We start from the raw sequence: 27,525 nt of genomic DNA, 5'->3' as shown, positions 1-27,525 counted from the left end.
GTTGTGATAGACAAGAAAAATCAATGTATGAACTAACATAGCTCGAAAATCTTTTTATTGAATTATATATAATGTAAACATATTTTCAAGAATAGTAAGTTGCATTTACAATGGTAGTCTCCTATGTTATTGTGATATAGTTTGCGTAAATTGATTGCCCATAGTTTACATATATTGGCTAAAAATCAAAATTACAATATTTACATTTGTGTAAAAAATTATGAGTACAAAAAAAGTATGTAAAAAATAATACCAAGTTGTGTTACTGAATTTAAATGTTACAGAAAGTGAAGGTTCTTTATATAAAGTAGTCAAATGATAGTAAGCTGTTTCCATTTTACATACAAAAGATAAAGGTTGAGAAAATAGGAACGTTTACACAGAAGATGATACGATTTTATTTCTCCTGAGTTCGTTTACTTCGTCAGCAACACGAGGTTTTCGCAAGCATCGAAATTGGACATCATTGCATGGACGATATTCAGGCATTGTTAATATTACTAAGACTGGATTTAAAGCTGATCCTCCAAGATACAAAGGTACCCCTATGTGCCATAGTAGTGTATTCAGGTGTTGTCGAGCGTACAAAATTATCAAATGGTGTATAGATACAACACCAAATGTTATCCAACATGATGCAATTAATGCAATCAACAAATATGTGATCCTTTTGTTATTACTAGAATGCTCATTTTCCGAATCTCTTGCAAGGACCTGCGAAATCCTTCTAATGACTGTGAGATAAGCTATTGTCGCTATCAACATTGGCGATAAAAGAAGGCAAACTAGCAACGTCACGTGAACACGCATTCGTAATGGGCTGGTATAATGTGGATCACATACGCCACCTTCGTCAAAGGCATACACACCATCATAAAACGGCACTGTGCAAATAAAGAAGCTTACGATCCAAATGGCTACGACAATTATCTGGCATGAGCGCTTTGAAAACTGTTTTAGTGGATATGTCGTCACTTGCCGTACACGCATGATTGCGAGAGTGGATATGCTTAAAATGACTACTCCCTGGAATGTTTCACGTATAGGTATGATGTAGGTACAGAATGCATTATGAACACCATGGTAACCTTCTAGATACTCGAATAAATGGAAAGGTATAGTAAAAATTATCAACCAGTCCGCTACAGCCATGCTCAAGACAAAATAATTGCTATAATGCTTGATCATGTTTCTTTTATGAATACCATAGATTAAAACCACGGAGTTTGCGAAAAAACCAATGACAATTATAAAAATTAATGGTACAAGTTGATATTTCTTGATTAGCTCGATTTTGTCGTTAGCTGGTTGGCCAGTGGCATTCGGTGTGCCGTTACTCATTTTTGCTTCCATTCCTGCAATAAAAATTACGATGATCATGTTTTTTGGCTGTTATAAATTCGCCAATAACGTTGAGGCTACTGTTACATTTTCTAACTAGTCATCAGAATGCCCGTTTTCTCTTCCAAATGTCACAAGTGAAAATCGTTATGATCTCAAAGACTTTACTTTTATATCTTCGTCTTGATAAAAACCTTATAAACCTGGGAATTTTCTGTCTTGAAAAGTAGATTTCTCGTTACATTAACAACAGTAGACAGCGGTTTGAGCTGCAGAGTGCATTCTTTAAAAAGTGATAAATAGAGCTATTTTTAACCGATCAAGAAAGTTTACTAAATATAATATTCGAGAATTTTCTTTCTGTGTAAAAGGTATTCCGAAAACGACACTAACACTGATTAAATAAATCAAAGGAATCAAAAATATTGTAAGATGTTTAACATTGTAAGATATTCAAACGTTGAAAAATATTGTATTATAAAGAAATCAAAAATATTGTAAATATCTTTAATTATGTTTACATTGCAAATATTTTTCTTGGATGGAATCAATATTAACGCAATTCACCAGCTAATTATCATGTTATTAAGACATTTATAAAATATAAACAACAAAAGGCATGCGCTGGTGCATAGCTGTGTTTGTATTAACCTGTGCAAACCGATCTCAGCTCAACCGATCAAATCAATCAATCAGTATTCATTTTTGTTTTCAAATTGAAGAAACCAGTGAATGTGAATATTTTGAAGTAGAATAAAAATTCAAATCTCATATTTAAGTTCTAAAGACCGTCCCCTTCTAGAATAAACAACAAATCTATGATTCTTCAAGTTTTTGCTATTGCAGGTATTGTGCATTTTGCATGAATTATTAAAATAATTAAATTCTTACACACCAGTGGGACTTCTTTTCTATGTAAGTTGCGGATCATCATTTCCCAGAAAATGTTTGTTTTTTAAGAAACTTTTTATTAAGATTTAGTTTTGATCTTCATGTCATCTTTCCAAAACTTAGTATCAACTTTCGTTATGTGTACATTTAAAGAAACACATTTTGTCACATGGCCATTGCTCATTCCCAAGTGTGTTTGAAACAACTTTTGTAAAATTCCATTAGTCAATTTTGCTGTGAGCGTCCAATGAATTTTTAAGAACACAATGTAAATAATTACTTTATTGTTAAAGTCATGACCAGGGGCATAAATGTGAGGGTGTCACACACACCCTACAGCGATATAACGCAGTCGGTCTATTGGAGCAGTCATGAAATCTGTGTCATACCAAATATTTACGAAGAACCAAATTAAAAATTACAAAGTTAAATATAGTGTTTGTGTCAAAGAAAAATTGCAAAATAACCACCTCTCTCGACTATATACGCGCTGAGAAAGAAATCTGATTGTATTAGAGTTAGCTTCGCAAAACGCCATACTTAACAACGTTTGAGTTTTATGACATAAGACTACGTTTGGTTTTGCTACGGTTGAATTTTTGAAAAGGCGATGGGTCGGTCTCATTTGGGACTATGCAGCACCTCCCAGCCAAACTAATTAAAAACATAGCTTCTTTTTATGAAATATTTTGTACATACCGAGTATGATTATAAATGAAAGACTGGAAAGATAGAAGAATTAGGAGTCGCCTGAAAGGTTAGGTGACCTATAGGAGTATTGATCTATTTGGTTACATAGCAACGCGAAGTGATGGCTTCAGAACTGTTTCATGTCTTTTTTTTTACATTGCTAATTAATTAAAAGAAAACAATTGATTTTTAAGTAATGAACATGGTAATTTTTTTTTGAAGTGATATGGTGAAAGAAAAAAACTCAACAGACTTTTGAAATATTAGAGCTCAGTGTGACACTTGGCAAACATATTGAACACTACCACAAACGGTAAATTTAAAAGCTCATCCGTCAATTTTTCTTGTAGTTTTTCCAGATTGTTCCATCCTGAACATAATGTATAAATTTTAGTTATCAATGTATTTGATTTAATCCTTGTGATGTGTATTGACGTAGGAAATGTTGCACAATTGCCCTTGGCATTTATTAATTATCAATTGGAAAATTACAAAAATTTATTCGATTCATTTTGCCTTAATTACGCGTACAGAGCTCTTTTTTGTGGCGATATTACGATGTATAAAATCAGTCAATAAAAGTTGATTAAAAGTAAAATGTACAAACTAGAGAAATCATGTAAGTTGCGCTTTGTATTGCACAATAGATGTTAAAATAACAAGTGAAATATGGCATCTACTGTAACATCGTAACGTCCTGTTATTCTTTTGTGATAATGAGTCTGGATAAATTTCCTGATTAATTTTTCATTTGTCACGAAAAAAAATGAACTAGAAACGTACACTGCAATTACGCATATGTGAAACAGCGTTAAATTACTTGAAATACGTAAATGGTTCAGTGTCAATTGAGAAATTTTGGCAAAAATTCCAACCTTGCGTTGAATCAATGCTCTCAAATTACATTTGCTATTTTAATCATTTTCTTCTTGCCGATTACAATCTTTTTAGTTATAGTTTTGTCTGAATAAATGGTCAAATTTTTGACCTCGTAACTGTCCTGTACTTATCAATAGAAAAATTACTGCGTGATCATAATGATCCAATATAGACTAAGACACACAAACTTTGCGCAATTGTAGACCACGAACACATAGCAGTGATAGCATCTGAAGTAAAGTATCATCAAAAAGTTTGTTCAGCAAAATCTATTTCCCTCGTCAGGAATATTTAAGCATCAAAATCTGTCAATAAAAAGAATCGTGACGAGGACTGTACACTATACTATATTTTTCTTATACTGTTTCGAAATTTTGGCAAGTAGATTTGAAATTAGTTTTATCCAATTAAAGGATGAAGTCTGAAAGCAAAATGATCTTATTCAATAAAAAATGTGCCGGGAGAACACTAATTTTCATTTAAAACTCTCTCGGCCAATGTGAAACAAAAGAAAATCCTGTACATAACGCTATGATAGACCGTATCGACTATTGATACCTTTACTTTGAAAATGTATATAAAAACAAAAATGTTGCCAAATGATTTTTCATTTTTCATACACATTTTTTAAAAATCGTGTTTTACACCACAAATAATAAATACCGTAAAATTCGTTTTAGTTCATATTATAGTTATCTTGTGGTATTATGATGCGTTTAATCATAATTTGGAATCATGATAAACTACAATTTTGACGACTGACCTGTATAAGGAATTTCCTTTATCGCCGCTTTACGTGATGGAATTAACCTAAGCTGCGCAAAATACTATTATGCATTGTTAAACCTTGAAAAATGCTATTTCGGATAGTTTTACCTATTAAAATAATGTTTGCAGTTTCTACACAATTGCTTGTTCTAAAGGAATATTCCTGTAACTTATGATTATGTTTAAATGAAGATTAACAATCCTGAGCAATGTGGTTTCCGTCTCTGAGCACGTTTATGCGCTCTATAACATAAGCGCATTATATATCATAACGAAAGCACGCAAACAAAAGTCGAAGATTGTCACACAATTGCATATTTATAAAATATAGGAATCTATTAATTCCGGTTTTATTCCTTTAAGGTAAAATATTTTGACTTGGCTGTCAACTTGCCATAATGTGTTTTTACTCTATGCTTACCTTGACTTTTTTTGAAACAGAGATCAGCTACAAGGTTGGCTTAAGTCCACAGATACTTCGGTATGTCACTAATAAATTCCGCACTCCTTACACTGACTTAAAATTACCAAAGCGCTGTGATTATATACGCGGTCAAGTTCATTACACCCCATAGGTCAAATTGAGGAGACCTGTCACTGAGTTTATTGAGTTTGATTACCAGAAAAATGTGGATTATTTTTCAAAACAAAGCAATGTGCGTCAAACAGGCTTTGACAGATCTTGTCACTTTAGTTTCCATGACGACTTACAATATCATTATGTACATTATCTCTATAAAGTACAACAAAATCATGGAAATCCAAGTAAAATGACAAGTCAAGTGCTGTGTTTGAACTAATATATGCTTTGTAAAAAGTCTTATTATAGGCTAATGACTACACATGGATCAACAAAAGTTTTTTACAGACATTGCAACATCAATTTCAGTATAGTTATAACAGATTTTACTAGTGATACTTATTACTATGAGTATTTCCTGACTTCAAGGAGAGTTTTTTGTAATCGTTACATTAATAGGTATTCAATAATGACTTTAATTTTAACACTTGGAATTTGTTGTTCTCACCTTTGTGCCAATTGTAAGGAGTTGAATCAATACTAAAACAAATGAAACAATGTTATTTCAATTTATCATCATAACATATGGTCTTCATGATCAGCTTGAAAACCTCCATTGTATCTTATTTCAATAAAAACTAGTCGAACTGCATAAACAAAAACATTTCACATTATAATTCCGTTACTAAACACGGTAAAACGCGCTTTGCATAAAATGAAATACTTGAGACGATAGTATGAAACTGGGCGTATATATTTATCGGAGGATATTTTACTTGCAAAAGCCTGTGTTTACAGTCCAAATATCTTTGTAATTCGTCCGAATAATTTCAGTAATATGGTGAAATTCAAGAAATTTCAAGATCTCCGAACACTAGATCAACAGAATCAATTCTTTACATTACAGTACATTATGGCCTGCAGCATTGTTTCTACAGAAAACAAAAAAAAAATACTTTGTCTGCCAATGTAGTAAATTTGCGCACGGAAACCAGCTTATCAGTTATTCCTTTTGCATTTTTTCGCTTCTTCAGATCTCTTAATTTTTTGAGTCGTGAAATGCTAAATATGTCAACAATTTTCACACCGACTACATGCATAGTATGGTTAAAATTACAAAAAAGACAGTACACCTGCTAACTGTTGAAAGAAGGTTAAATTATTGAATAGGTTGAACACACAATAATTGTATTAGATTGAAATCTAACTATGTGCAGTTATTCATGGTTTTTGCGTTTTGCTCATTTTATTTCTTGTGCCATCGTATTTTTTGAATCTCATTTATTAATTCAAAATAAATCATTTAGCACTCACAAAGAAAACGTATGGTATATGTATATTTATAATTTTATATATACTTGTATTTTATTATATCCTTGCATTTCCTGCTGAATGGAAGCAAAATTTCCCTTTTTAACGTCGGGGAATTATACGAGTCTGATCTACGAATCTAAATGGTACTTGTAATAACTTGTATTACGCCTGCCAACACCTGTTTGATGTTCAAGTCATTATGCTTTTTTTAGAAAATGGAGATTTAGTTCGATCATCTTGTAAACTGCCATATTATCTGTACTGTATCCTTTCATGAAAAGCCGAATCAAATTCTAAAAAGACATGAATTACAGTTAGTTGCTGCGCTGAAGACAGAAATGATAAATCTCCAGAAAATGAACGCAAATTTGCCACAACTATGCATTACAAAAAAAGACTGGAAAAAAACAAGCCAAGTAGCTACTACACACATTTCAATACGCTCACATTTTTCAAGAAGGTTGAGAAATCTTTTCAAGTCATCTGTTATTGCTGTTTGAATTTCTAAAGCAAAGGAAATTAGCTAGTTAATTGCAAAAAGTAATATAATATGGGACATTATGAGCTAATGACGCTCCGTGTGTCAAAATCTGCTCTAAATTTATGTCAGTGATGAAAATTTGCCAAATTCCTGTGTACACACGCATGCTGATATTTATTTATAAAAGTCTCTCTCTTGAATGTGATAACATTTGTAATTTTAACTATGACGTTGTACATTTGAATAGAATTATGATAGTAAATAGGCTTTTCTTGCTTGCCTCTGTCTAATAGACTGTTTTCGCAGAAAACCTACCTTATGGCTAGACTGTTTTCTTACTGAGTGTTTACATTAGGGATGTAAGTGATACCTGATGGTATTGGAACCATCTAGACTTCCTGAACTAAGTATTTTACGCTTGTTATTACAAATGTTTTGTGCCTACATTTGTTCATTTTGATTAATCTTAAAGGTTAGAATTTGCTCCTATTTGACATTTGTTTTATATTTAAACTAATTTTCAACTTTAAAAAATTTCTCATATTGACACATTCAAGAGGATTTTGTTATCTTATGACAATGCTAATTTTTATAGACTTTCTTCATAAAAGTAACACGACAATTCTCTTTAAAAGACTTCAAGGAGCATTCAGTTATTTATTTTGCAATTTAGAAATCATTTGGTTTTTTTGCTTGAAATAACTTAGAATACCTTCGGGCCTTTCGCATTGTAACCTTTGGTTGTGGATGTGTAAACATATTTTGATAGAGCTAAACCACAAACTTTAACAGTACAAAATGTAATTTATTTAATGTTTCTAAAAAATGCATCAACATTAAGATTCTGCAGTGTATTTAACTAACTCAATATACAAATGTTGAGTCATAAATAATACTTTTGCCATCACTGAGATTGCATGATACATTTCAATTGAGCGAATAGACAACAAAAAGTCTTCTTCTGCTTATTTAAAAGTATATGAAATGTGTTTATTCCATACATCGTCCTTACTTCGCATTTCTATGTCCTCTGAGCAATTCTAGGAGAAGCAGTTCATAGAAATACAAATAAAAAAAAATTCAGTCGATCTTTCTGCTTTGTGGTTGGTTTATTCTGACGAGTCTTTCAAACGGATATGAACTTTTTATCAAGGTGAAAACGATCTTTGGTTAATCCTGGCACTAACCGCCTTACCCTGGGTGAAACGGAAACTTAGATCAGATAATGCGATAAGATTCTGTGCATTTAAATTGCAATTATAGTTTCAAAAAATCTAAGATTAGGATTTAGAGAGAAGATAATAGTTTTGAAAATTGTGGGTGAAATGTCATTTCCCCTATCTTTAAAGTCATGAGTTAAAGTTTTGCTGCATTTGATTTATTAATAATATATAAGTGATGCTGGCACAACTAGGTAAAAGTTTAACCTATTATTGTTGACAATGTTAAACAACTCAAAATACTAGATCCTCCATTGAACATTTCATAATTTAATTACCAAGTGTCACGTTTCTTATATTAAAATTTCAATAGAGTTAAAAACGAAGATTACAGTTGCGCCTGTCAAGAATTTTAATTAGTAATTTTAAGTAAACGCCCAATATATCTGACTTAAATCCAATATAAAAATTAATAACCAGTAATGCCCGGGATATCCAGACACGCTAAACGAATACAAGACTCGAAAATTTTTCTCTTAGAAGTCCATCTCATGATGAAAATTTCTAATATCTTTAATCTGTAAAATTTCTTTATGAATTTTTTTATGAGTTTGATTTGCTTTTTATTGATGCTGTTTTCAGGTTATCCATTCTTAGATTTTGTTGTTTCTCAAATGATCCTTTAGTTTCAGCGACATAGCTGTATATGAAATAGACTTGCACATACTTTAACAATTTGCTCGAATTTCGAAGCTTTTTTGATATTGGCTATTTTTAAGTTTGTCTTTATAATCTAAAAGTGGGAACTGCTGGGTTATTCTTCATAACGTAAAATGAAATTGCTGCTTTTATATCTACCTCATCTACTCATTGTGAGCAAGATTTCAAGCATTTTGTAAATGTAGATCGTCCAGGTTGGTATAGTCCTGAGAAGGACTGTTTTTGTTGTTGTTGACTGACGTTTCGACTCTGAAGATGACTACCGCCAAGTTGACTGACGTTTTTGAATCTGAAGATGACTACCGCTAATGTTGTCGATACATTACATGTAACGATACTCCCGGGTTCAAACCATTTACTTTATTTCAAGCATAAATAAAAAGTTTACCATTTAGGCAGCATTGCACAACTAGGTGTGAAACTAGTTAAGATCTCAACAGACAGTGTTCATTGACATCAACTGTAAACAGCGACAATGGCTTATCGCCATCGTAGAGTTGTTGTGACTGGCTTGGGTAAATTTCTATTTTACTGTAAACAGTGGTTAGAATAGTTTTTAAAGCCCAGAATAATTTTTTTTCAATTTAGAAGCATATTTTCTTTCAGGTGTTGTTTGCTCGTTGGGTCAGGACGTTAAAGCTGTTTGGAATAAGATACTTGATGGGAAATGTGGTGTTTCAAGAATTATTAATCCAGGTATGATGGGAAATGATGTATTTAAGAATTATAAATCTTATTATGATGCTAACAGATAGTTCTAAGCCACAAGTTCGTATTATTCAATCTTTATAATATTCATCATTTATTATTATTTATCAAAATTTGTATTCTTTGTACTTTTTAGTAGTTATTCCGTAATCCATGCAAGATACATAATCTGCAAATTAGTCGAGGAACTTTTGCCAAATTAAATTTGCATGGTTATTAGATGTGAAAAATTGCATTTAATGCGAATGAATAAATTTTTTCGAATCCCACTTCCACGGAAAAAAATAATCATAATATATATATTGTTGTGTGTGAAGTATGATGTTCTAGCTCCATGACCAATCTTTGCCATTTTGCTAAAAGCATATTTTGGTAGTACCTCAGCTAGAAATCACATGAAATTGATTACAATTTATGGGAAAGTGGTTATATTACCATGCATATTTACGATCTGATCTGATTATCGCAATTGAATTAAATATCTGAGTCAGATGACAATCGTAGGATTAAAGAATACAACACCTACTAAAAAACTCTAATGTTTACCAACATGTACAAAATCCCCCTTGCAAATATACAAATACACTATTGAATTACCTTAGACACTGCTAAAACTTTACTTTCAATACAAGTTAAACAATGAAACAATGTTAGTTTTTGTTGAGGATAAACTGCTATAGAATGATTAACATAAGGCCTTATATAAGCTAGGATACTTCTGTTTGCATAGCAAATCTATTCAGTTACAAATGATAGACTAGAAAGTAGGAAAACAATCTAAAAAATTCTTAAAAAAAACCTTATTTCATGTCTGCTTAAAGTCATGAATTTATTTGTATTTTGTAGAATTCAACAATCTTCCTGTTAAAATAGGTGAGCATCATAAACAGGATTTCTGCTAGCTATTCATGAATCATATAAATATAAATATTTTTATGTTTATACCTTCAGCTGATACAGGGTTAGGTAAAATAATTATAACCATTCATTTTAAATTTAGAATACTTATATAACAATGTCATAATATATTAATCCTAACACGGTTTTAATATGCACATGAAAAACATGTGACTTGGACGAGATTTGAACTTGCACCTTTGAGTACTAGTCCGCAGGTAGAGCGGCCCCTTCGGGTACTAGTAGCTCAACAGGTAGAGATGCGGACTAGTACCCGAAGGTGCGAGTTCAAATCTCGTCCAAGTCACATGTTTTTCATGTGCATATTAAAACTATGTTAGGATTAATATATTATATATATTTTCTGATGATGGCTTTGTAACAATGTCATTGGTTGTTAATTTCCAAAATTAACCAATCATTGGGCTGTATTAAATCATTTTGCCAATAGCTGGATCCGCCCCTGCTGTTAATGTTAATTTATTGTTTATAAGAAATAAATAAAATACATATATTAAAAAATGTAGACAGTAAGGGACAGAAACAACCACAGTGAGCTCTTTGGCCTTGCTACACCAAAGTTATAAGAACAATAATATTTAAAACTGTTAAGTCCTCATTGCGAAAACTATGAAAAAAAATTAAAAACAGGCACGCGATGTGTACATGTAGCTACCTCTTTAAAAAAACAGGTACGCGATGTGTACATGTAGTAGCTACCAGTGGTAGCTACCCTCAAAACATAGAAAAACAGGTGCGCATTGCGTACATGCTAAAATAAATTGATTGTTTATAATGACAACCACAACTTGGAATGTCTAGATTTGATCGAAACATTTAATATTCTGCACATGCTGTTTATTGAATTATTAAGATCTTTTGTCAAACAACCTTTGATGAAGCCCAGAGCTCGTTATAGCCGGCGATGCAGGCTACCAACTCTTTAACATTTGTGAGATATTATGCTTTGATCATTGTCTTCTTTTCCATTGCTTTTTACAGAAGAAACTGTGATTTTCCCCTAAAATTGCTTTGGGTCGCCACTAAGCTGTTCAATTTTTTTATGTTCGTGCAAACGTGTCTGCTTTTACAGCATTAGCGCTCCCTTGTCTACAAAACACTTGACTACAAATGTCCCCCTTTGGCTGTAGCTTTCTTTAGACAATTCTGCCCTTTTCGACAATTTTCCAAATTGATTCTTGGTTTTGAACCATTATTTCACATTTTCCATTTCTGTCATCAACCACATAATTTCATAGACGAGATTCTGTCGACGGAGTGTTTCCGATACTAGACGTTGATAAGTTCGACAATTTCTACGGGATTGTGGGACTTATCTCAAAGTTAAAGAAATTATTGTTGGTGCCCTATAGGAGTTAGCCCTGTTTATTATCGGTTCATGCAAGCGGAAAATAACTGTAACATGATCAGTTTTTTTGATTGGGAAATTAAATGTTTCATAATTCACAATTTAATATTTTTCTTATTTTCTAAATAGACCCGGCCACTACGCTATTTTTTCAAATTTTGTAGCTGCTTCTGTATCACAGAGCAAATGGGCAAGATTTGTCCCTGAAGACTGGTTGGCTAAACTTAAGGTTTTATAAAACTTTATCTTTGATGTTGATAATGGCAGGGGGGGTAAACAAAAAGAGATGGGGTTGTCAGCCAAAACATTTACATTTAGAATTAAAAATTCTATATTCTGCACAAAGGCCATTGTTTACTCAATATATAAACATCAGCTTATATATCCATCTGGAATCTGAACAGTCGTATATCATTGATCATGACTTAGTAAATCGATTTCGCAATGTTCACCTTAAAAATCATTGTTCTTAAGAATAATTACTATAAAATTGTAATTATTCAAAATTCATATCATCTCATGTAGCTTACTGCTGACTGTTGATGAAATTAATAAAGAAAAACTATATTTTATAATAAAATAAATAAACAGACCTCTCAACTTAATCGTGTCACTCACGATTTTAAGCGTTATCTCACCATCTCGCTTTCTAGACCTCGTTTTACGCGATTTTCACATCTCTTTTGAAGAAAATTATTTGTTATACTGTCGTTGAACAGTAGTTCCTATTGTCAATTCATGGTTTCGTCTTTTACCTTAAAAGAATAGATGTATTTATTTATAATGATATGTTTTTTAAAACATTTGAGCTGACTTAAAACATTTTGGCATTGCCAAAAATTTCTCAAAATTTCTCAATTCTTTTGAATTAAAATGTTGGTGGGAAGGTGTTAGGATAATATAAAACAAATTCCGAAGAAACAAGACATCTTGAGATTGCAAAATATGAATCAAAACAAGACGAGATGTAAACTGTAAATTTTCGACTTTATTTCAAAGTCATCCTCGGACAGACTGACACTTAAAACCATACATACACATATATATTTACAACGCATGAAATAAGTAAACGGAAATAAGCCGTTAGGATAAGGTTAAGAGTTAGGGTAAGGTTAAGAGTTAGGGTAAGGTTAAGAGTTATGGTAAGGTTAAGAGTTAGGGTAAGGTTAAGAGTTAGGGTAGTGGGTTCTTTGAATTTCGCCTCTACCCGTACTATGAAACCTGTTATCAATTTGAGAAGTGTGTAAATGTTCAAATGACCATTGGTTATCCGTAATTACAAAATTATTTTAATGAAATTTGGCCATTTTCCTTACATAGGGTTTAATACATGCTATCCCATGATGTAGTTCACTGATAATTTTTCGTTAAAGTAGACATTTTGTTGATTGGACTAAATATCAAGATTATCAGATGTTCTGAATGTTGTATGTTGTCACATACCATATCGTTTTCGTACAGGATTGATGTAAGGCTCAGGTCATAATCCTATTATCTTTCAATTGGATTTGATTAACGGTCAGAGTTCATGTTTGAGCACGTGTGGTAAACACGTGAATGTTTACAACATTACGTAATTTCTTTTTCGATTTTATTCTGTGATATCAAAAACAAATGTTGTTTCTTGCGTTTTAAATGTTCACACGAATCGATTTATTTTATGCTTATCGACTGCTGACCTCAATCATAACCTAATCTGTTGCAACGTGAGGACTGGAATGTTTACTAAACTGGAAGGTTCTTTTTAATTGACCTCTTTGTGCCGTGTTTTTGCAGAAATATCTTATTTCTTAATTCAAGCAGTGAGAAATGTTTACTGATGTATCATGTTTTTGAAATAATTCCATTTCATAAATAATGTGAAACATGTGTTCCATCGTTTCATTAATTGTTTTGGCAAACAGAATTACATGCTGGCATTAATAATATTTTGCAATACAAATTGGTTGCTGTGGTATTTTGTCAGATACGTGTAGTTTAAAACCTGTTTATACATACGTACGCTTTTGGAAAACATTTAGGCAAGAAATTGAAATTTTAAACACGCCTACTCTTGGTGGTACATGCAAAACTTCATTTCTTTATCAATATTCATAAATTAAAACTAGGTTTAAGAGATGTGAACTCATTTGTTTTTGAAACTTGACCATATGAGTCAAATGAAACATGATGACGATAGAAACAATACAAACTTGCACAGTGAAATGCTCCGAGGTGCTCAAAGTAGATCTTGCTCAAAAAAGTTTAGATTGTACACATAGAAAGAGCCTGTTTACATGTTTTTGTTTAACTAGAATACAAATCATTTTTAATGTATAGCATCTGTGAGACTGAAAGTATTTATCTCGTTGTGGTGACGTCGTTTTCATTTTTCTTGACGTTGTTATGGAAAATTTAGAATGTCTATAAGGGAGTTTCTTGATGGACATTAGAGATTAACATTCTATGAACAGCTGCGGAAAGCATGGGTAACGTTATACCCTGCACTGTAGTTTGTCAAATGTTTTAGAAATCTCTTTAAAAAAATCTATTGCGTAAATTGTGCAATAAATAAATTGAAATTTTATCTCTAAAGTAGAGATCGTTTCATTTATATAACGCAGTTATTAAATTTTTTCATGCGCGTGAAAATTCGCTGTACTCGTCAGATAACGCTTTTTGGACATTGTAACGCATGCCCCCAGTTTATACGTGTAAAAGATTAACAAACTGACAACCTAAAGCTTGTGTAAATATAAAAATTAATTTGTAGCTAAGATTGTAAATGCTATGTAGCTACTATGTTTATGTTATTATATATTGTTTCAATAATCTCAGGGGCGGAATATATTGGGTTTATAGGAGAGACGAATAAACACAAATGAAGTTTTGTATTCATTTGCTGCTGCGTATCAAGCTTTGAACGACGCAGAATGCGAAGACTTCTTATGCAACTGGACAAGTTCAACTGTAAGCTTTACACTAAGTGTTGAGTTCGTGTTACTCGCCATATTTCTTTTTTGTAGTACACTTTACACTTTCAGTAGCAACTTCAAGTGAACTTAATAAACGAACTGATTTTATTATTTTACAGAGCAGTATTTATAGTATTCATTACAAATAACAAATATTATCATTGGTCAGAATACGTTCTTCCTCTATTTAATCTATATATGGTACATAAGGAAATTTAACTAACGTCAATAAGTGTTTCTTGGCTGTTAACCGTGTGTGAACGGATACACTGGTAAACTAAACTACGTACATGCTATTTCCCTTAACGTATTTTTGTGGTTTATGAGCACGACTCAACACTGAGCCATGAAGATGTTCAGTTGTGTTTTGTTTCCATGTTCATTCGTCAAATGATAAGAACTTGTTTTTTTTTAACTCTGATGTTATTTTCAATCATGGATAATTAACGCTTAATCTTGATTTTTTGTTAGGGCGTGGCAATTGGAAACTCTTTGACAAATTTGAATGGAATTCTTGCTGAAGGAAGAACATTTTATGAAAAAGTACTTGAAATTTTCCTGTACCTTCTCATGTGATGATATTTTATTTCAATTCTTTGAGTAGAGGTTGTGGTAACTCTCGTTTGTGCATAACTTCAAGATATTGTGCATGATCGAGTGTTTGGGAAAAAGCACGAACATAGTACTATAACATTTTTTAACATTTTTTTTGACAAGATAGAACAATTCTTTATGACTACGCCTAGTGACGTGTTTCCTCTTTAGTTATTTGTTGTCTTTTTTTATTGAATTTTAAATGTTTCTTTCAAACTTTTATATTGCGAGTATTCACATTAACTCTCCTTTTATTATTGCTCACCAAAATATCATTACGTATTGAAATGTTTGAAATGTTTGAGTAAAAATTGCAAATTCTCGTTTAGGGACCTCGGAGGATAGATCCATATTTCATTCCTAAAGTATTGTTAAACACTCCATCAGCGATTGTTAGTATGCAATATGGTTTTCAGGTAAGATTATAAATTATTCATTTTTGTGACGCGTCATGCAATTTATTTGTGAAGGTAATGAGTATCTAAGTATGGCTGTTGAAAGTCTCTTTGTGGAGGCATGATTTTGCGTCTGCATCAAAACAACGTTGATATAGTAGCAATATTTGATTTCAAAAGTCTTTTTTATACAACTTGCATCTAATTATGTGAAGCAATTTGTCCTATTTAGTCAAGCTGAAAGTGCACAATCTAAGACTTTAACTCGTTATTTTTCTGGATAAATTCTGCCATCCGTAGAAACCCTCTTGGATTGGCTCTTATTTGGGGGCCTTGTCATTTCAACTGTCAGGGTACAGCCTGAAATCTATACCTGCAATTTTTGGAAATTAGACTAAGAGTCTCTAAAATGCATTTTTTGCATTTGAGATTTCTATTTCACTGTATTCTGTACAGTTTACACAAAATATATTTTTTAGAAACAAGTTAATTTCAAGTTAAATAATTTCTTCAATTTTAGTCCTATTTATTACTATACAGGTTTGTGTGCGAAACCCTCTTGGGGGTAATAAACATTTCAGTGATTCTCTGTAATATCTTTCGTTAGAACTTTTTTAAGTCTGGGTTTTCACTTTTGAAAGGGTCCAAATCTTGCTCCATCAACTGCATGTTCAGCCGGAGCTAATGCTATTGGTGAAGCCTTTCGCCTTATAAGGAATGGTGACGTTGATCGTATGGTGACTGGTGGAACTGATGCAGCTGTTTTACCCTTAGCAATAGCAGCATTTTCAAGGTATTCAAGTCATTGTCTTTTTTCATGTACAATCATAACACAAGATTCATGCATCAAGCATAAAAAAATTTGGTTGAATCAATTACGTTATGTTAAGTTGCGATGAATTTAGGATTATTTGTTTGCCTTTGCAAAGCCCGTCTTTTACTCCTACACTGCAAATATTTTTGCGTTCAATCACTGAAAAAGTTTGAATCGATTTAATTTTTTAAAGAACTAAGTAATAATATTTTTGAAAATTTGCATTGAGGAGTTACTTATGTTGTGCTGAAATGGCAAAAGATTTCTTTGAAAAAATTATGTTAATTTATTGCTCTGCTTTTCTTGTGGACGCAGTGAAAAAAAAATGGGCATGAGCTCAACAAAATTGAAAAAAACTCGCACAATTTTGCTTTACTATATTCTGAATTTTGAATTCAAATACAACTTACGCTTTCAGGAACTCTTAAAGTTTATAATTTCATTCATTATTTCGTTTTTCTTTTTATATAGAATAAATGCTTTAACTACCAAATTCAATGATAAACCAGAAGAGGCCTCAAGACCGTTTGACAAACATAGATCAGGTTTTGTTTTGGCAGATGGGGCGGCAATCTTACTGCTTGAGGTAACCTGTCTGATGGTCCAAACATTCTAAAACAGACTTTGTTATAAAATCTAGCGTAGAACTTTGTACAGGGAACAGTTAAATTATAATATTGACAATCTACGAGGAAACAAATTAGTTTTATGGTTATCACAGTAGCTAACAACTACCGCGGACTCGAGTCTGTTAAACGTGTTACTCGATCCTATTAGCAACAATGGTTATATGCTAAACAAAACTGTCACCCGAAACCCTAAACGGTAGAGCTCTATATGAGTGAAAAATGTCAACTATTGTCACATGTAACGGGTTGTAGATACCATGAATGAATAAATAAGTATCAACTATGGTCAGGTGTTCTGGACATGCGTTGCTGTAAATAAATGCTACATTGTGGTACACTGGCTTTTTTAATGCTCAATTTACCAATAAACTTACTTTTATCTTTATCAGGAGTATGAACACGCTAAGAAAAGAAATGCGAAAATGTATGCTGAAATTATAGGTTATGGTTTATCAGGTAAAATGTAGAAAACATTTTGTCACCAACAAAAACTTTTCAGTAAATCTTCTCAAATAAGGTTATCGTAATATGTCTAACACAAATAACTCAGGCCTAATCCTAATCCTAACTCTAACTCTAACCCTGCTCTACCCTCTTTGAAAATAAGTGCAGTATTTTCTGTGGTTTCGCTGTACTATCAAACAGGCCAAAGCCACTTAATTGGAGTTGATGGAGGAATGAAAAAACTGTATGAAACATTGTATGATTGTTGATTCAAATTAAAAGTTTAAAAGCAGTGTTTTTCAGACATTGTGCACTATCCTTATATCCCTTGTCTGTCTTAAAAATACTGTGTATTTTTATGCGAATTTTTAGCAAATAATGATTGCAAAACCATCGGGTGTTTACCTTATAGGAGATGCCTATCATCTTACATCACCAAGTAACGATGGTAGTGGCGCCATTCGTTGTATGAAGTCAGCTTTACGTGATGCAAATATAAAACCCGAGGATGTCTCTTATATAAACGCTCACGCTACTTCCACTCCTGTAGGTAATTCTCTTAGCGTTTTTTTATCTTGCTGAAAAATAGTGGTTTGTTTGTTTATTATGTATAGACTTATTTGTTTAATCACGTAATTGAACCTTCTGTTGAACATTAACTGGAAGTGAAGATTTTCTAGCATATAGAAATATTTTTTATAGGTGATGCAATTGAAAACCACGCCATAAAGGAAACGTTTCAGAATCATGCTAAGAATCTGAAAGTTTCGTCAACCAAAGGTATTTAAAATGTGTAGAGTAACATTACAATGAATTGTGGTGATTTTAGAATCTTGTTTAAAAATAGCACTAGAATGAATTTCAAAATGACATTAAAACGATGTTTGATTGACTTGAGAATGAAATTACAATGACATTAGAATGACATTAGAATGACATTGGAATGAATTGGAATGAATGACATTACTATAACTTGAAAGTGACATTATTTAGCTGATATAATGTTGCAATTTATTCATTTTTCTCCGTCGTTTATTTGTCCATAGGATCTACAGGTCACTTACTTGGTGCATCTGGCGCTATTGAAGCAGTCTTCACTACATTAGCTGTAAATGAAGTATGTATGGGCATACTCTACGATTTCTGCTTTTCACTATTTTTTTTACTTGTGTTCAGCGTATGTTCCAAATTGTATTATTTTCAAAATACTTTAATTCGTATTTATTGTGTTCTGCGTTAGACTTCAAAATAGCTTCAACTTTCTTCAACACTTTGATACAGGTGTAATATATGAGTTTTTCTACATTCTAATACCTAAATGCATCTTCTTTGTGCGCCTTAGGGTATTGCTCCCCCAACGTTGAACCTACACGAAGTATCGTCTAAATCTGAGTTCAGTTTAAATTATGTGCCAGGTGATTGCGAAGAGTTGGTTGCTTCTTATAAAGGTAAAAGACGGTTTGCGCTATCTAATTCATTTGGTTTTGGTGGAACGAATACTTGTCTTTGTTTTGCTCAGCTTTTGTGATCTATTTTTTGATCAATAATTGATGTCTTTTGTGCTACGTTAAACTTAGTGTCTAAATCACGATGAGAATTTCTTCTCTCCATTTTTCATTTTCAAATGCTACCGAGATACTATAATAAGAATAAAATTATTACTAATTGTTACTCTGTAAATACGAAAAACAACAATTAAAGCAAATAAGAAGCCATTTTTGTCATTGTATAATCGCCACGACTGATTTTAGGAAATATGCGCACGAGGGGAAACACATAATAATAAAGATCAACAAGGCTGTTGTCTTTGCTTTTATAAACGATTGGAAAAAGTATAGCTTGCTTGCGTTTTCGTGACGAAAACGTTTTTAATTTAATTGTGGTACATACAGAAAATGTTGAGAATCGTGTGACAAAATATTTAAGGTTTTATTAGTTGTGTTCATATAGTAATCGACCAATGAAATCACTGTGTCTCAGATTTTAAATTCAAATATAAATACAATTTCTTCATTGCTGTTGCAAATGATTAATGTTTGCTAATTAGAACGTTCCATCCAAGACATTCTCTTTTGTTGTTATCCATTTCAAACTACATGGCAAAACATGTAGTTTTGTTCGTTCTTTTTACATATTTACTTTCCACAGCAAGATGGTGAAGGTGGTGGCATAGGTGGCATGCAGGATGCTTGTGTACATCCAGGTGGTGGCAATGGTGGTGGACATCCACAGGCTCTTTGTTGTGGCATATCCATATGTAAGGCTCCTCCCATTGGTGGTGGTCCTCCCATTGGTGGTGGTCCTCCCATTGGTGGTGCTCCCATCTGCAGCATTCCCATTGGTGGCGCACCACAGCATCCTGCCGATGGAGGAGGTGCTGGTGGTGGCATGCATGATGGTGGGGCACATCCCATGGGCATGGGTGGTGGTGGGCAAGGGCACATTTGTTGTGGAGGTTGTTGAGGTTGGCAGCATGGTAGGGGGCAGATTTTCATGCAATGATGAACGCAGATTGGTGGACACGAAGATGCGGATGATGGTTGACCATTGCAACCTGGTTGTCCTGGTGGACCCATGCATCCTGGAGGTCCTGGTGGGCCCATACAACCAGGCTGCCCTGGAGCTCCTGGACATCCTGGAGGTCCCATCATACCTGGTGGTCCAGGCATTGGTGGTGGCATTGCTGATTGGCAGCACTGTGGTTGAGCTGGCATACAACCTCCTCCACACATACTTGGGCTGGCACTTCGTTTCGCTACATCTTAAAATTTTTCACCATTTAAAATATTCTGGCGAAACTTTTTTGAGACAAGAAGTTTTATTTTTCTCTACCTACACTAACTAAAACGTTTATGTTAACAATTCAAAAAGTCCAGTGAATGAGTAATTCGTACTTACTAAATTTATTAACTTGATTGATTTATCTACTTTATCAACTTATTATTTTGAGCTTCTGCATGTATTTGATAGTTTTCTTTTAAATTTACACAAGATAATGGTGAGCGCAAATTGAATAAGTTTTGCATATTCAGTTTGACAAGTTTTATGTTTTGGTTGATAAAAACACAGTTTGTACGAATCATTTACTGGTTTTCGGCGCTGCATTGTCGTAAAGTGATGATTTTGTAAAACATGTTTATCAAGAGCTGATAATACCTTCGCTTTTGACATCCTTTACAATCTTTATTATTTTTCCATGATGAAGATAAGATTCGGTGACTAATGAAAAATAAGTCATTTAAAAACTTTCCTAAAAAACCTGGTTGAAATGCGATATTCAAAATCTTAGGTTGTGCTCGAAACATTATACTTTTTAACACATCATAAAAATACAGTTCTACGAAAAGGAAATGGACAATTTTTATACATCTTTGTTTCAGAATAATAGCATATTGAGAATAAACGTCAACCACTCACCTCTTTTTGCATAAGTTGATACAAATATTGTTAAAAGGAACAATGCTACTATTCTAGCGTTCATTTTAAAGTACGGCCGAGCTCTAAGGAAAAGGAAAAGAAAAATGGCTAAAAATCAACCTTGTATAACCTGTGCTTCTTATGACGTGGTGTTTTTTGTTTTTATGTCAACCGTGTTACAGTTAATTTTTGACAAAACAGATGTTAGCATAAAATAAAGCTGTGATTAGCCTCATGTAATATCTCACTCATTGGAGCGACAGGGTACTGGGTGGGCACCTCCCTAAATTTCCCTTCTATTCTTTAACAGCAACGCGAGTTGTTGAATTAAAAAAATAAGTATGAGCTAAATCGTGTAAATTATTATACACGCCATAAAACAGAATGTGTTATAATTTTCCTGCTTTGCCTAAATAACCTGTCATATGATCAATAAGCGTAACAGTAATTTAATCTACTTTTGTCATTCTATCGTATTTCTTTAATGTTATTTCGTTCATTACATTGTCATTTTTGAAAACATTTTTAATCGTAAAATAATTTACGATTTATTTACGGTTGTCATGGTGTTTAACTTAATTATTTGTTGATCTACGCTGTTCGGTCATTTTCTTAATTTGTTGACTGATTACTATTGTTTCTTCTAGTTTTACCTGTTTGTGTACACTTCTTTTCAACAAATATTTCCCCAAGTCTCATTTTGTTCCGAAAGTGTTAAACGTTTATTTGTGTTGCCTTTGCTTTATAAAAGTCCATTTTCAAACGAAAAAACGGCGCAATTTGTATGACTCTTGACAATTTTAGTTTTGCGTTTTCAATCAGCGTGAAAAATTAAGGTAATAGACTGCCTAACGCCATTTAAACCGTTGGCCTTTGACAATAACTTCGATGTAGAAACAAGTTAGATTCTTGATGAAGAGAAAATATAATTGTTTCAAATTTGAAATTCTAAAGGACAACTTATCCTAAACGTACAAAACCAATTTTAACATTTTATATAGGACGTTTGATCACATCTTACCACCTGCAATGTAATGTCAGATCAAAAAAACTCTCTACAGATAAATATTGTTAAAATTCTTCAAAATACAATGTTAAAATTCAATCTATAGCATAATTTTGAATTTACCTTCACGTAGAACTCGCCTTATTTTGCTTGTAGACAGAAAATATATTATTAGAAAATAGAAGTTCACGATCTTACAACGCTTGTTGACTATCCCACTTGTCAAAGTGATTTCCTAACCATGGATTATTCATGACGCAAGACTAATAGAATTTCTTTAGACAGGTTCTGTTGTGTTATTTGACACAAAATAGAAAGACAACCTGTCAAAAACTTCACAAACGATTACTCGCCGTTTCATGGGTCATGCTAAGAATTCTGCTCAACATTTTTTCTCGAGTTCATACTAAATCCCCGAATGATCCTAAACGTCGTGTTTAAAATGGCGTGCTTTATAAACTAATTGTTCGAAGCAGCTAAAACATTTCTAGTGTGTATATGTCTTCACATATAATCGTAAGAATTTAAAGAAACTATACCTTACATGATTTGATTGTAAACTGTTTATTTTTCTACATTCAATGTTTGTCTTACACCATTGTGATTTTATAAATAAATCATTGTCTCTTACAAAAAAAAAAGCAAAGCGGCTAACGATATATTTTGCTTTTAATTTAACAACTCTCTGTTCATTGATTTGTTTTGGAAAGAAAGAGCCGACAATATTCCTTCATGGGGAAATCGCTAGCCCACGAATATGTTTGGTAAAAGCAGGCCGCATACAAAAACTTTACTTTAGACAAATTCAGACGTCATAAATTGTAGATGTACAGTGATTTTGTTTTGCGTTTAATTAATATACGTCATAAAAATTGAGTGCAATTAACAACGCACTTTTTCCTAACTAGCATGTAAAATATGAACGAAGATAACAGTGTAACGGTTCTTGATTTGTTAAATCTTTCTTTGGGCACTCCGGAAATTGGAGCTGTGAACTTTAACTTGCTTCATCGTTTCTTACTCGAGTTGATTAAACATTTGTCTATCGCCGGGGAAGAGATAGATGTCACAGACGATCTTGCCGTTGAACGCGCTTTAAAAGAGACGAGAAAATTGAGTTCTGGCCATTCTCACATACAACTTGTCTATGATGACCACAAAACCGAGTCAATGAGTCCAGAAGACTCAAAAAATGCGGAACCATGTACTTCCAGCTCAGATGTGACCAATTCTATCAGTGGGGATGAAGAACGTCAAAAGTTGCCAATCATTGGGGAAGAGGAAATGACTATGCAACAAGATATGGAAGGAGCTAAAGGTAAAAAAGACTATTAGCTACCGTAGTAACTTTAAATAATTTGTTTGTTATCAACAGTTTTATGCAGTAACTACTATTGACAAAGTCGATAAACTACTTCCAAGGCGTTTGTTTAAATAATTACTGAGCCCATTCTTAATAATCTTTCATGAACAATTATTTTCGCTATTATGCGAAACGTCAAAATCAATGCAAATGTATTTAGGGGAAGATGAAGAAAACGATCACCGGGACAGAAAGAACAGTAAAGAAACTACATCACATGGTAATGCTGAAGTCGTGAAGTCAGACAACAAGACTGATGCCAATAGTTATGGTCTTTCAAGACGTCCATCCTCTATTTCGAGCAATAAAGGCGTTCGCAAACAAAGCATTCCTGTTACAGTGCCTGGTCTTCATCAACTTGAGAGAAAAATGTCCATTCTTGAAGCAAAATTTGAATCGCTATCATCAGCTCCAAGAAATCTTGAAACTGCAAACGAGATACAAAACGAAGAGAGCAAAACAACTGCAGCAGGCAATTCTAGGCAAGTTACGAACCTTGTGCGCAGAATCGAGGTTATAGAAGGCACTATTGGCGGTATCACTGCTTCGTTGGATGATGTAAAGAAGCAGTTAAAGAAAATAAAAGACTTTAACTTTGAAGAAAAGTTTAAAGATATTTTTCAGAAACTTAATCAAAAACCTAGCGTCGTGCAAAAAATGGAAGAAAGCTCCGATGAAAAGTTTAAAAAGGTTTCGGAGAACTTTAATCGAAAACCTGGTGTCGTGAACACAATGGGAGAAAGCTTTGATGAGATTAAAATAAAGCTTTCTAAACTCGACGAAAAGCTGAAAAATGTTCTGTATAAATCCGATCTAAAGGAATATGTTACTGGAGAGAAAATGAAAGAAACATTGGAGCGCAGACTTCAAAACTATTCGCCAACAAAATCAGCTGTAAGAGATTCAGCAGAGATTCCTTCAGATACTGAATCAGTTGCAACAAAGTCGGCAACGCCAAACACTAATTCCGTCGACAATAATGAAACAGCATTGTCTGAAGTAGGAGATGACGAAGGAAAAGTCTATGGAGGAAAAGAGAATATTGGAAACATGCCCAGTGAAGCTTCTGAAGAGTTTTACAACACCATGAGCGATTTCTGCAAGAAAACTGAGCGAAAGATAAGGGAACTTGAAAAATGCTTGTCGAACACTGGAAATAATAGGCACTCCAGCACGGAGCACTTCGAAAAAGAGTTGAAAAACATCAGAGACGTTCAATCGAGCTTACAAAACAGTCAAAAAAAGATCGAGAACGACTTAAACAATCTTTTAGAAAATCCTTCTCATTATACTCATGCTGCATCGCAAAATATTCCCAGTGAACTTAATAATTCAACAGAAGACAGACTGCAAAGTATGGCAGAAAACCTACTGGAAATGAAGCAAAGGTTATTCGGATTGAATGATATTAAAGAAACCATCAGAAATCTGAAAGAATCGGAAGATATTGTTAGATCTGACGTCGATAATGTCCATACGGAACTCGCGAAAATCATGAAATATTTCGAGGAAGAACAAGGTAAATTTAAATGATTTGTTTCTCGGTATGTTTGCTCTTCCATATATTTTAAAACTGCTTTGATTTTTTTTAATTCGTTAATACAGGTAGAAGAAAAACGGTACCCAGTGTTGTAGGTCATAGACTCTCGACTGCAGCAGTCGACAACGAGGATTTACATAAGATTCGCTCGAGTTTACACGATGTAAAAAACGAAATCGATAAACATCATGTCGCCATGTTACAGCTTATGGATGACCAAAACAAAAAACAGCTTCATCTTGATGCTCTTTATGATCATGTGGCTCACCTGGAAAAAATGAAAGCAGATACACAAGAAATCAATCTTGAAATCAAAGCGAAAGCAGATCGTAGAGACATGGAAGATAAAGTCAGTCAAGACAAATTTCACAACAGTTTGAGCACTTTGGACCAGTCTGTTCAAGATCTTGTCGAAAAGCTTGTGGGACACGTAAGAAAACTGTGACGTTACATATTATTGTTCATGGATAGATGGTGAAAATGTTTTCTTTATAGTGGCAACTTATACATTCAGTAAACAAGTTCATTTGAAGCTATGATAACAAAGCAACCAAAGTATTTGGAGTCATTGCCATGCAAACTATCTGCCGTGTTGTATTTTTGCCAAAAATTTTTGCTATTTTTGCTTTTTTTAAAATTGCGGAATCAATATTTATAGGAAGCGACCTTGAAGCAAGCCATAAATCACATAACTTTGGACGTGAACTCTAAATTAGATAAGATGGACATGGATACAGTGAAAGATTATTTTGAAGAAAAGCTAAAAGATCTCAATTCCAAAGTTAAACAAAAATCAAATACTGATAAGGCGCAAGCTGCTGCAAGTCGTACTTGGCTTATACAGCCTGCAAACTGTATATCATGTGATAGACCAGTTCACTTATACCGGGAAGGCACCAAGTTACCCTCATTACCTCTAAACAAACCTCTACCTCAGGGAAAGTCGTACCGGCCGTACATGTCACTCGATCTCAACGATTTTAGGTCAAAAATGCATGCTTTACAATACGAAAACAAGAAAAATGAAAGCGACTCCTTGGGTGTAGCTAACGTCCAAAATGAATTGTTGAAATTAAGGTGAGTGTGTTGAGTTGAAAGTTGAACTTTTAAGAGGTTGAACTTGAAGATATTGTGAAAAAATGCTATGACTGAAGAATAACTTTACTCGAGTTATATGTTCAACTGAAGTTTGTTATGAGAAGACGACGACGATAGCACGTTCAAACATTCTTAAATTTTATTCATTTCTTGTTTTTTTTTTGGACGACGTCTTTTGTTTGTTTTACTTGTGTGAGAAAAAAACCCTTTACACTGGTAATTTTGAACATATCCATAGTGGACCACTTGCATGTATCGTGGAAATACTGACGAATATTACTATTGTATAATATGAAATATCCCCCCCCCTCCCCCCACTGCAAAATTGAACGTTGAACATAATTCGTCAATGTTAATCATCTCTATTGGAAACGGCGTCTAGAACGTTCAGTTCGTGCCGCAAGGATCAGATCTGTGCAAAAGGAGCAATATTTAAGCTTCTTCAGAAGTTATCCTACTAATGTATATGTACTACACATAAACTTTACAGGGCGATAAAAGAGGTGGACGATTTTGCTGAGATAAGCAGCCGTCCATGTGGAGGAAACCACACACTCACATGTCCAGAGAAGCGAACAACAATTCGAGTCAACAAAGCTTATCGTGAGGATTTGCATTTTATTGCTCAGTTATCTCAGAAAGATCTCAGCATTGTTGATATTCTTGGATACGATGGTCACGTGTACAAAGGTCAAGTCAATCAACTACCATCAATTCCAGAAATTCCTAAAAGGAGTATCGCAACTCGTCCTACTACCGGCTCAAATCGTCAATGCAACAGTAGTCCTACATAAATTACATCCCTACAGTATTCAAGTCAGGTTGCAAAATATGTCATAAAAACAAAAACATACATGTATAGAGAACGTATTAATTCTTCTGTATTTGAAACCAAATTATATTGCAAACTTAAAGCAATAACTCAAAAAGGCTTTTGTTGCACAGATTTTCAAGAGAAAAGACTGCAATGAGTTATGGGGCATATGAAGAAGTTAGGTTGCTAGAATATGGCTTGGAGATTGTAGTAGATTGTCATTGTTTCCCAACTTAAAATTGTTTCCCCAATTTTACAGTCAAAAAAAGAGGAAATATACGTTATTGAAGTCATGATCCTTACCTTTTTTATTGTGCTACGAATACAATGGATTTTTTACTCTTTGCCAGCCGTTGTTCAATTAAGGGTTCCATTTAAGTTTTAGGGAGTAAGAGAGTCCATAGCTTTCTTACCGCTGACCACTTGTGTTTGAAAGCCCAGTTTAAGGTAAGCACGGGCACTCAGTGAGTCAACAGTGACTGCATATCTCCTCCACGTTTTTTAATGACGCTAACGGCATTAAACTTTGATATTTAACTGATTCAAGCATCAATATTCAACATCCATAGTAACTATAAACGACCTAAGTACGAATAGAATCTTGTTCACAGACAAAAACATAAACAAATATACACAAGTGCGACAATGAAATCTTCAATGTTATGAAAAAAACCCAGTCACCAGTTAGCGGCACGCTGGGTCAGGGGTGGACCACACAC

General features: G+C 33.4%; 4 protein-coding genes and 1 long non-coding RNA gene across 5 annotated transcripts; 3 read left to right on the top strand and 2 right to left on the bottom strand.

Annotated features, from left to right (window-relative positions):
- Positions 1–38: 38 nt before the first annotated feature.
- Positions 39–5,088, bottom strand: LOC124440286 (mu-type opioid receptor-like). The gene is made up of 2 exons (XM_046990641.1): positions 4,991–5,088; positions 39–1,355 (listed from the first exon to the last, which is right to left on the bottom strand). Exon 2 carries the CDS (start codon positions 1,351–1,353, stop codon positions 376–378), a length of 978 nt encoding a protein of 325 aa, XP_046846597.1. The 5' UTR covers positions 1,354–1,355; positions 4,991–5,088; the 3' UTR covers positions 39–375.
- A 4,091-nt stretch (positions 5,089–9,179) lies between these two features.
- LOC124440249 (3-oxoacyl-[acyl-carrier-protein] synthase, mitochondrial-like) lies at positions 9,180–19,297 on the top strand. Its single transcript, XM_046990560.1, has 14 exons — positions 9,180–9,279; positions 9,371–9,460; positions 10,319–10,345; positions 11,903–11,967; positions 14,580–14,687; positions 15,164–15,235; positions 15,616–15,702; positions 16,323–16,474; positions 16,967–17,081; positions 17,514–17,580; positions 17,981–18,118; positions 18,271–18,348; positions 18,615–18,685; positions 18,911–19,297. Exons 1-14 carry the CDS (start codon positions 9,240–9,242, stop codon positions 19,094–19,096), a joined length of 1,296 nt encoding a protein of 431 aa, XP_046846516.1. The 5' UTR covers positions 9,180–9,239; the 3' UTR covers positions 19,097–19,297.
- A 179-nt stretch (positions 19,298–19,476) lies between these two features.
- LOC124440251 (cuticle collagen 1-like) lies at positions 19,477–22,264 on the bottom strand. The gene is made up of 4 exons (XM_046990561.1): positions 22,115–22,264; positions 20,986–21,068; positions 20,725–20,787; positions 19,477–20,329 (listed from the first exon to the last, which is right to left on the bottom strand). Exons 2-4 carry the CDS (start codon positions 21,047–21,049, stop codon positions 19,704–19,706), a joined length of 753 nt encoding a protein of 250 aa, XP_046846517.1. The 5' UTR covers positions 21,050–21,068; positions 22,115–22,264; the 3' UTR covers positions 19,477–19,703.
- Positions 22,265–22,909: 645 nt separating this feature from the next.
- Positions 22,910–27,053, top strand: LOC124440548. Its single transcript, XM_046990942.1, has 5 exons — positions 22,910–23,309; positions 23,515–24,873; positions 24,960–25,324; positions 25,553–25,971; positions 26,483–27,053. Exons 1-5 carry the CDS (start codon positions 22,910–22,912, stop codon positions 26,784–26,786), a joined length of 2,847 nt encoding a protein of 948 aa, XP_046846898.1. The 3' UTR covers positions 26,787–27,053.
- LOC124440050 lies at positions 23,200–23,553 on the top strand. Its single transcript, XR_006946535.1, has 2 exons — positions 23,200–23,309; positions 23,515–23,553. It is a non-coding gene; the product is annotated as an uncharacterized LOC124440050 (long non-coding RNA).
- Positions 27,054–27,525: the final 472 nt, after the last annotated feature.

This window comes from Xenia sp. Carnegie-2017, unplaced genomic scaffold, assembly GCF_021976095.1.
Source record: "Xenia sp. Carnegie-2017 unplaced genomic scaffold, XeniaSp_v1 HiC_scaffold_2, whole genome shotgun sequence".
Lineage (NCBI taxonomy): Eukaryota > Metazoa > Cnidaria > Anthozoa > Malacalcyonacea > Xeniidae > Xenia > Xenia sp. Carnegie-2017.
The sequence above is the reverse complement of the archived record's forward strand: the minus strand, read 5'-3'. Positions and strand labels throughout refer to the sequence as shown.

Coding starts and splice junctions, on each gene's coding strand:
- LOC124440251 (XM_046990561.1), bottom strand. CDS start 21,049: ATGAACGCTAGAATAGTAGCATTGTTCCTTTTAACAATATTTGTATCA. Junction 20,788..20,985: donor ATCAACTTATGCAAAAAGAG/GTGAGTGGTTGA, acceptor ATTTTTCATTAG/TCACCGAATCTTATCTTCAT. Junction 20,330..20,724: donor AAAGGATGTCAAAAGCGAAG/GTATTATCAGCT, acceptor AAAAATTTTAAG/ATGTAGCGAAACGAAGTGCC.
- LOC124440249 (XM_046990560.1), top strand. CDS start 9,240: ATGGCTTATCGCCATCGTAGAGTTGTTGTGACTGGCTTGG. Junction 15,236..15,615: donor GAAGAACATTTTATGAAAAA/GTACTTGAAATT, acceptor ATTCTCGTTTAG/GGACCTCGGAGGATAGATCC. Junction 18,349..18,614: donor GAAAGTTTCGTCAACCAAAG/GTATTTAAAATG, acceptor ATTTGTCCATAG/GATCTACAGGTCACTTACTT.
- LOC124440286 (XM_046990641.1), bottom strand. CDS start 1,353: ATGGAAGCAAAAATGAGTAACGGCACACCGAATGCCACTGGCCAACCA.
- LOC124440548 (XM_046990942.1), top strand. CDS start 22,910: ATGAACGAAGATAACAGTGTAACGGTTCTTGATTTGTTAAATCTTTCT. Junction 24,874..24,959: donor ATATTTCGAGGAAGAACAAG/GTAAATTTAAAT, acceptor TCGTTAATACAG/GTAGAAGAAAAACGGTACCC. Junction 25,972..26,482: donor AATGAATTGTTGAAATTAAG/GTGAGTGTGTTG, acceptor TAAACTTTACAG/GGCGATAAAAGAGGTGGACG.